The 9,444-nt window shown below is 59.3% G+C and overlaps 1 protein-coding gene across 2 annotated transcripts; it reads left to right on the forward strand.

Moving 5' to 3' along the window:
• Window positions 1-3,940: 3,940 nt before the first annotated feature.
• On the forward strand, window positions 3,941-9,444 carry FGF17 (fibroblast growth factor 17; the record flags this gene model as incomplete). 2 transcript variants are annotated; one of them, XM_084245702.1, is made up of 5 exons in its annotated part: window positions 3,941-3,975; window positions 4,169-4,205; window positions 7,110-7,287; window positions 7,526-7,632; window positions 9,151-9,444. In XM_084245702.1, the coding sequence occupies 5 exons, from the start codon at window positions 3,941-3,943 to the stop codon at window positions 9,442-9,444; spliced, it is 651 nt and encodes a 216-aa protein (XP_084101828.1). The 2 variants fall into 2 exon arrangements, with proteins under 2 accessions (XP_084101828.1, XP_084101829.1); XM_084245703.1 differs by having other exon boundaries at window positions 7,143-7,287.

Raw genomic sequence — 9,444 nt, forward strand, 5'->3', positions numbered from 1 at the left:
CGAGCCTCCATCATGAGAACCAGTGAGACCACCCTGCAGAGTGACCACCAGCCTCGGGGGTGCTACCCCCCCAAACCCCCTCCATCTGAGTCTGAACGTGATGCAGGTGTTGGGGGTTGAACACAGGAAACTCTCACCCCAACTCTCCAGTTTGCCTGAGGAAAGAGCCCAGACCTCAGGGCCACAATAAAATGTGCTTTGCCAGGACCTTTTGTCTGCAGCCTCTTCCCAGGAGCGGGCCTTCTGGCTGACCGCAGTGACCCTGTGTGTCCAGCAGAGGGCAGCATGGGCCAGCACCCTACACTCTGGCAGCCGGGGCGCCAGCCTGAGGGTGCCTTGCAGGGCCTGTGCAGTGGCTGCTCTTTCATCCCCCTCTCCTCTCCTGGCACCTTCACCCCCAACTCTGGGGAAGAGCCGGGTGTCAGCCCCTGGCCCAGCGTCAGCCTCTGCCCTGGACTCGAGGAAGGGGCCTAGAACTGCACCCACGCACCCATCTGGCAGCGTCATGTCTCCAGGCACAGAATTGAAGTGCCCATCCTGTCCAGAAGGGCCTTGGCCCTGGGGGGAGGGGGGGCAGCCCGAGTGTCTCCCCCACCTCAGTCAGTGGGCAGGTGCACCATGAATCTATGGGAACCTCAAAGCCACAGCCATAGTGCTGCTCTCCCAGACTGGCACCTCCATTTGCAGTGAGCTTCAGGTCCCAGGGACCACACTCATGCAGATTGAGTCAGGCAGGAGCCCTGAACCCGTCCCTTCAAGAAAACCCTCCCAGGTGGGAGAGGCGGGTAGGCTTCGCAGAGGCTTTAAAAGGTCCCTCACAGGAGATGGGCAGAGGGACACTTCCTACTCCCTTGTGGGGCTTCCCCTGGATGACTTGGGGCTCAGTAAATTGTTGGGGTGAGGTCCACAGAGGCCTGAAAAGGGGTTAACTCACCCACTGTGTGGCTCTGGCTTTTGCCCTCCCAGGCCTGCAGAGCCACTTTGGCAAGGGGCACGCTGGGTAGCTTGTATCAGCCCATTTCTCAGAGGTGCCAAGTGAGGCACAGAGAGGTTAAACAAGTTGTCCAAGGTCACACACCTAGTGGAGGAGCCAGGAGTCACGCACAGGCAGTCTGGCCAAGAGTCCTTGTTTGTAGCTCTGTGTGGGTGGGAGGGAGAGATGGACAGCAGCCAGGATGCTGGGAAGCTGATAACAGGAGTCAGAATGAAATGCGCTGTGTAACTGGAGCCTGATTGTAGCACAGCCCCATCGGCAGGTACTTCCCTTCGCTAATCCTGGGCGAGTGTCCCAGTTCTCTGGGTACTTCACAGCTAAACCCTTGGTAATTTGATTTCAAAGTGCTGGTAGGCAGTAGGGATCAAATAGCAAAGATGGTGGGGTCTTTCTGCATTGCTAGGGTGCCCTTCCCCAGGGCTTGCCCTTCTGCTTTTCAGCAGGAGAAGGGTGGGCTGGGGTGGAAGCAGGTGGTGACAAGCAGCAGGTCCGCAGGTGGGCTCCGCAGGCTCTGTCTGCCCCAGCTGGGCTGTTAGGAGGAGCAGGCGTGAGACGCCCCAGTTGGGGGGTGTTGAACTTGGCACTAGGGGGTGAGGATTAACCACCGCAGCCCAGGCTTCTTCTCACTTCCCTTGTCACCGCCTGTCACTCCCCCCATAAATGTCAATGAACCCTCTCCTCCCCTACTTCCAGCTCTAGGGAGAGTCAAAGTTTGGGTAAACTGAGGCTGAACCACATAAAGGGTCTCTGCCCCCTCCCCCACCCCACCCCCTTGCTTCTCGGAGCACGCCCCTGCCCTCAGCTAACACTACAGCGCAGTCTTGACATACGCAGCAGTAACCATTCCCTTTTAGAGAGGGGAAGCTGAGGTCAGAGAAGTGAAGGGACTGGCCACAGCTCAGAAGCCTGGAGAACCAGGACGGGGGCTGGAGGGGCTGGGATACCTCCACAGTCCACGCTGTCCCCCACTTAAGCCTTGCCCGGGCCCTCCCGTGGAGGGAGAGGGGTCGTATGCTAGACCCACAGGTGCAGAATGAGAAGGGACAAGACATTCCCGTGAAACAAGCTACCCAGCGTGCCCCAGGGCCCCCAGCAGTCCCAAGGCCGAGCTTGATTGCTGGCATCTTGTCCCCAAGGAGATGGGGGTGGGGTGTGAGCAGGACAGATGTGGCACATGGAAATGGTCAGGAGGATCAGCACAGGTAAAGGCAGAGAGGTGGGGAGGGGGCGCTGGGGGTGTCTGGAGAACAGGGAGCACTAGATGGAGTCTGGGTACCCGGTGCCTAGTCCCCGCTGTGCCACTAACTAGCAACCAGCCCTGAGACCTTTGTGGGTATTGGATGAGGCCGGGCCAGAGGGGGGCTCTCTGCGCACCCTCTGGTTTGACATTCTCTCTGCCGGAGTCCAGAGCGCTGCGCTCCCGGTTAAGCAGGGTCCCCTGACAGGGCCCTCTCCCTGTGGGGTGCCTGGAGGGGGCGGGGCTGGACACGGTCAGCGCTGCCAATGTGTAGGGGAGGTGGCAGACAGCTTTGTGGATTGATCTAGCTCAGGAGGTGAGAAGGTGGCCTGGAGGTGAGAATTTCGGCTTCCCACTCCTCTCCTTGGGTAAATAAATCCCCATCCAGCACTTCCCTTCTCTTCCTATCCCAGGGGCTCGGAGACTCCAGGGAGCCTGAAGCCCAGGAGGTGTGAGCCCTGCTTCCCTGGACCAGGGCTCCCCCCCCAGGCACTCGCCCCTTCTGCAGGGAAGGCCCAGCTGGAGTGCCCTCTGACCTCTGTGCTGGGCCCCCAGGGCTGAGGCTCAGTGCAGCGGAGGCTGCAGCCACAACCCTGGGAGGAGGAAGAGCTTGGACTTGGAGACCTGCTGACCCCATTCCCTAGCTGGGCTGGCTGGGCAAAGCAGTCTCCCTGCCAAAGTGCCTCAGTTTCCTCGCCCACAAAGAGGGGTGATCAATGACATGGTACAGAGAGTGTTTAGAGTCCGGTGGGCACTTCAGCCCAGGCAGCTGCTGGCAGGGGCCAGGGGCGGAGGGTGGTTGGGGAGGGCTGGGAGCCTGGAGGCCAAGAACATATTCTACCTTTTGACGTCCCATCTGTGAGGCTTTCTGGTTTGTTCTCCTCTGTCCCGACACCTCACTGCCCACCTCGCGGGGGAGCAGCCAGGGCCCAAGGAAAGTGTGCTGACAGCACAGCACCACAGCTCCTCTGAGTGTCTGTCTCAGGTCAGTTTTCCAGACCCCAAAGCCCGCGCTGTCCCTAGCTCCCCAGCCCGGCCCCCAACCTGTTGCACCCACTATGTGCCGTCAGTCACTGCAGCCTGAACTTCTCCTTCCTGGTGGCCAGACAGCAGATGGGGGAGCGAGCAAGGGGTGACAGAAGCAGTGGCAGCCACCCCTCCCAGCCAAGCCCACCTCCTGCCCCCTGGAGGGAGGCTCCTCCTTTTAAGGCTGCTGCTAGGAATTTCTACTCCCGAGCCAGACCCAGCAACCTCCGGGCTGGATGGATACCTGCGCTCCCCCTCGGGAAGTGGGCACCAAACCTGAGGGTAGCAGAGGCTGACCCTGAGGGCAAGCAGGGGCCCTCCCCTAGGGTCCCAGAGGGTCAGGGATCACACGGAAACAGCCTTTTCCAGAAGGCTCCAGCTGCTCCATCCTCTGTGCTTGGGTAGCCCAGCCAGAAGCTGGCAGCCCCGCCAGCAGCTGCTCTGCAGTCTCACTGGCCAGGAAGGTGGACACCTCACACCTCAGTCTCCCAACTACGCCCACCCCCTTCCTCCTCCTCCTCTCTCTCCTCTCTCCTCCTCCGCCCTCTCTCCTCCTCTCCCCCCTGAAAACCTGTGGCTTGAAGAGACCTTGGCTTCTCTGGGACTCTACCCCTGGGGACTGCCCACATCTGCTCCAGAGTGTGGGAGCAGGGGGGGCCACCGCCCCAAGGATCTCTCCAGCGATGGGAGCCGCCCGCCTGCTGCCCAACCTCACTCTGTAAGTGCGCTGCTCGCCCGCTGCAGTTTCCTTGCCATCCCCGGCCTGGGGCAGACCCAGACCTCCCGGGACTCCCACGCGGATGGACGGATGGACGGATGGACGGGGCAGGGTGTGGGCGGGGGGCCAGCACCGGGGGGCCCGGGCTGGCTGCTGGCACCTACACCTGGGTCTGCCTTGTCTCCCCACACAGGTGCTTGCAACTCCTGATTCTCTGCTGTCAAACACAGGTAGGCGGGTGCCCCACTAGCTCGTCCCCATTTCTCCCACACCACCTCATGGGGTGTGGGGGGGTCCTTGTGGGTGGACAGAGGCAAGTTCTGACCTCTCCCTGGGTCCAGGAGGCTCTGAGGTTTGTGGGGTGGGGGGTGTGGGTGTCTGTCTTAAGCAGGGCAAGAGAAGTGACTATGGCAGAGTTGGGGACTAACCCTCTGCTAACCCTCCCCACTTGGCCTGGGGTCTCTGCTTCTCTCTCCATCCTCCACACTGGGTTTCCCCCAAGGCTAAGTGCAGGGGGCAGTCAGGCCTGCGGGATGGAGCCCGGGAGCGACCGGAGAAGATGATAGCCCAGCTGAAGCGTGCACTTGAAAGGACAGGCTTCCACCCAAACCACTTGTGTGTTGCACTTGCCGCCCCGTTCCCACCCAAAAGCACCCACTATGTGCAGCCAGTCACCGCAGGCTCGCTGCCTCGGGGGTCGCGCGGGCAGTCAGAAGGCCCGGCCGGCTCGGGAGCACCTCACCTACAGGGCAGTGAGGTCAAGCCCAGCAAGGTTTGTTTGGGACAAGATTCAGGGTTTGCTTCCCCATGCTCCCCCCAACCCGTCAGCCACCCCCGGCCTCAGCTCTCCGTGCGAGGCTCGGTCCCTTTTTGTGATCCTCCATAAAAGTGCAGCTATTAAAATGCACTGGTCCAGAACCGCTCTGGGGCGAGATCGCTTGGCTTTCCCAGGCCAGAGGCCCGCTTCTCTTCATATCCAGTGGGGACTTTTTTTGAAGGTAAATGCCTTTTCTCTGGGAGAGGGAAAGGGGCTGCCTTTGAAGCAGTGGGGGGGTGGGAGAGAGAGAGACAACTCCCCCCCTTTCCTTCCCCTTTTGCTCTAGCCCCGTTCCAGGCCTTTTGCTTCACACATCCAGGGAGAGCAAGAAGAAAGCCCCCAGCCTGGCCGGGAGGGGCCTGGGGGTGGGCCCAACCTGTTCTGGAAGGGGAATTAGCACAATGGTGCGGCTGGCCGGGCGTTTATGGCCTGGCTGAGGCCCCATTCAGGACTCGAAGAAGGTGGCAAAGCTGTCCTTTCCCCCTTGAAGTGCCCCCTTGCCCCCCCTTGGAGGGGGGGCCAGCAGGCCGGACCACAGCCATGCTTGAGGGGCCGTCTGACAAGCAGCTGTCTGCGGCAGTGGAAGGGGAGGTCCCCCCGCAGCGGGAACATGAAAGGGACAGGCAAGGTCCCGCGGGGAGAGCGATTTGTGGGCTGTGGGCTGTGGGGGGGCGTGGGGCTGCTTTTGTACAAGGCTGGAAGGGGGACATGAGAGGAGGGGGCTTTGGGGGGGCCCTCTCTGCTCCTGACCTGGAACAGACAGCCAGAAGGAGGCTGCCCGCCAAGAGGGGCGGAGGGCCTGAACCTGGGCCAGGAGGTTGGGGGCTGGGACAGGCTGGACCCCACTGAGGGTCCTGGGCCAGCCAGACTCCACCCCCTGGCAGGGAGGCAGGTCCCCCACCCCAAGTGCTGGCCTCTGGTTTGTCCAGGGTGGGGTGTGGGAAGGCATGGCTTCCCGGAGTCCTGCAGATTTGCTCTCATAGGCTGGGAGCCAGTAAATGAGCTGAAGTTGGAAATGAACAGGGACACACTTGAAGGATTAGTGAACCCCGAGCAGGTGAAACTGCTAGGCCTGGAGGATCCACTCCCCGCCCCCTTCAAAGTGAGACTCGCCACCCTAACAGACACTGACTGGCTGTCCCAATGGCTCTGGCTGGGCCTGGATAAAGGGGACTGAGGGATCTGGAGGAAGGAAACGCCTTCAACACAGGCCAGCAGGAGCCTGGCAGAGAAACGTGTCGGTGCTGGAGCAGAGGGTGTCACCAGCGACTGGGAAATGTCACCCCAGTGTGCATCTTGCTGGAGCAGGAGGGCAGGAAGGCTCTGGCTGTCCCCCACTCAGGTCGCAGGTGGGAAAGGAGGGACACAGCCTGCAGGCTCCGTAGCTAGCCTGGCTCTGTAGGGGGCACCGGCGCCAGAGCCTCTACCCTCCCTGGGAAGTGGGCAGTGTGAGCCTCTGTTACATTGTAGCACAGGCAGGTGGCCTGGTAGGAACAGCCACTGGGCCACTGGTGATAGCGCGGGTTACTTCCCTCTGCTAAGAAGGGGCCTCCCCTCTAGAGAAGGAACTCTGGCGGGGCACTAGCTTCCCTGAGGTCCCAGAGCACCCAGGGGCAGAGGCAGGGTCTGTGGGCATGAGCGCCGGCCTCCTCAGTTTATGCTGTAAAGAAATGCTTACAGGGGCCCTGCAGAGCCTGAATGGAAGGGGGCTTAGAGCCCCAAAATGCTCTCCGGTGACTTGAACAAGCCAGGTGCTGTGTGTGCATGTGCATGCATATGTGCGTACATGTGTGCATTGCATGTGTGCGCACACATGTGTGCATGTGCTGGGGTAGAGTCCTTGAAGGCCAGTGGGGAGGATTAAGGAGAAAACTGGTTGTCCTACCTAATAGAGCCAAGACCCTGGAATTCTGGGAAGAGACAAGTTCTAATCCCAGAGGGAGGCCAGGGCTCCTGGCTCTAATTAGCCGCGTAACCCTGCATGCACCCTGCACAGCACGCGGAGTGAGGCTACCGTGACCCTGAAGTTTCCCTTCAGCTCCCAGAGTCATACTTCCAGGTCTGCTTATACCACCAAGTGTTCCCCCAAGGCTGGGCAGTCACCTGTCCTCTGCTCCAGGATGGACAGGGCACCAAGGTCATGACTGGCTCACCCAGAGGAGGTCCTGGCCATATGCCCCCTGAACCCTGCAGCTCAACCTGGCAGAATAAACGGCCTGCCCCTACCACTCTCGCCTCCGCACCCCTCCCCTGGATGGACCAGCGGTGGTGTCTCCCAAAGCAAATTGACACTATTTTTCCCTTGGTAACCGCAAAGGGGGAGAATCACCCGTCTCCTAATTTTAACCAGTACGTGAGGGACCAGGGCGCCATGACTGACCAGCTGAGCAGGCGGCAGATCCGCGAGTACCAGCTCTACAGCCGGACCAGCGGCAAGCACGTGCAGGTCACTGGGCGTCGCATCTCCGCCACTGCTGAGGACGGCAACAAGTTTGGTGAGACCCAGCCCCTACCAGAGGCCACCCAATCCCTGGCCGGCCTCTGACCCTGCGTCAGGGCAGAGACCACAGTGGCAGGGAAAAGTTTCTCAGAGGACAGTGCACAAGGGTATCCCAAAGGGTCTCCCAAGTAGACTAGTTGGGGGGGTGGGGGGTGGCCTGCCTCACTCCTGGACTGGCAGCCCCGATGGACAGAGGTCTTTCTTCCCCTCCCCCTCCCTCCCCCTCGTCACAGCCAAGCTCATAGTGGAGACAGATACGTTTGGAAGCCGGGTGCGGATCAAGGGGGCTGAGAGCGAGAAGTACATCTGTATGAACAAGAGGGGCAAGCTCATCGGGAAGGTGAGGCCTGAAGGCAGGGGAGTAGATGAATGAGTTGTATTGGGGTGTAACTGCAGAGACCCCAGCAGCATTCCAATCCCCACCTCCCTACACAGGACTAGGACTTCTATTTTTACCCCAGCACTTGGTCACTAGTCCAAGTCACCATTTCAATGAATCCCCGTGGGTCTAGGAGCCCCCTGAGGGCACTGACTGATCCATAAGCATCTTCGCCTCTGATTTAGTGGCTAATTTCCCACATCAACAAGTGAATCTTACCATCTTCATGCTGTTGCAACCTCTGTGTTAAGGGCTAAAGGTTAATCAGTGTGTAGAGTTGGACACCCATAGTTAAGTTCAGAAGCTCCCCCAAGTCGGTCCACTGGTCCAGCTAGCAAGATGTATTGCACCTGCCTAATAGGTGTGGCCACCTGCCAGCTGCACCCCTTCTGGAATGGTGGCCCTAGCACCAGTGTATAGGGAGACCTCCCTTTCCTTTGGCATTGGTCAATCCTGGCTTCCAATTCTAGGTTTCTCATGAAATGTTTGTTTTTGTCAAGCCTCAGGCTCCTCATTTGTAAAAATAGGGTCGCATCAAAGTTATCCACAAGGTAAATGGGCAGTGGTGTGGCTCTTGACATAGTCGAGCTCTGTCAGTGGTTATCCCTTCTTTTCATCAGTCCGCTGCCTCTTCCCCTGCCCTCCCCAGCAACACCCTTCACCCAGACTGCAGAGAAGCGCATATCCAAGTGCCTGCTGAGTTTGCACTGAACTGCACATAAAGACTAAGGTCTTTATGTTATAGAGCAGCCCTGATACTGAACAGGTTCCTGGCTGTGGGTCCTCACCCGTGCGCTTAAAAGGGACTTATGAATACTCCACTGCAGGCACACACAAAAGGTTAATAAAAGGTTTATTTACAAGGGAAAGGGAATTGAGGAAATGTACGACTCAGGGAGAAAATAGGGAAATAAAGTCTTTAATGCGTCCTACCCGATCCGCCGACCTGGAAACCCAAAGGCACTCTCAGAGCTGGCCGGATGCTGCGAGCTGGTCGAGAGCCAAAATGGGGGACCCCCCCAAAGCCCACGTGTCTGCCTTTTATATCCACCTGGCTGCTTAACCCCACCCTCAGGTCCCAGCCACCTTCCCTTGGGTGGTGATGGGATTTGGAGTTCCCAGTGTCTTTGGCTTTGGCCTGGGGTGGGGATGGAGTCCACAAAGCCTGTATGGAATTAGCTTTAGGACAGCCTTTTCCCCCTAACATTTATGCCACATCTGGGGAAACTCAGGCTCAGCATGACTGAACACCATGTTCAAGACATATAAGCCCATATTTAAGTCCAGACGTGATTCCAAGCAAAGCTGACACCTCCTTCCCACCTTTGCCTCTCTAACGCAGCCACCCATTTCACCAGGCAGGTTTCTCTGAGTCTACAGTTCCTGTTGCTCCCTCCTCTATCCTACAAAATAGGCCCAAAAGGCAGCCAGCACAGGCAGGGTGGACAAACCCCCCTCCTCTCCTTCCTTCCTCCACAGCCCAGTGGGAAGAGCAAAGATTGCGTGTTCACAGAGATAGTGCTGGAGAACAACTACACAGCCTTCCAGAATGCCCGGCATGAGGGCTGGTTCATGGCCTTCACGAGGCAGGGGCGGCCACGCCAGGCTTCCCGCAGCCGCCAGAACCAGCGAGAGGCCCACTTCATCAAGCGCCTCTACCAGGGTCAGCTGCCCTTCCCCAACCACGCAGAGAGGCAGAAGCAGTTCGAGTTTGTGGGCTCAGCCCCCACCCGTCGGACCAAGCGCACTCGGAGGCCACAGCCCCTGACGTAG

Source organism: Talpa europaea (genome assembly GCF_964194135.1).
Source record: "Talpa europaea genome assembly, chromosome: 10".
NCBI classification, from domain to species: domain Eukaryota; kingdom Metazoa; phylum Chordata; class Mammalia; order Eulipotyphla; family Talpidae; genus Talpa; species Talpa europaea.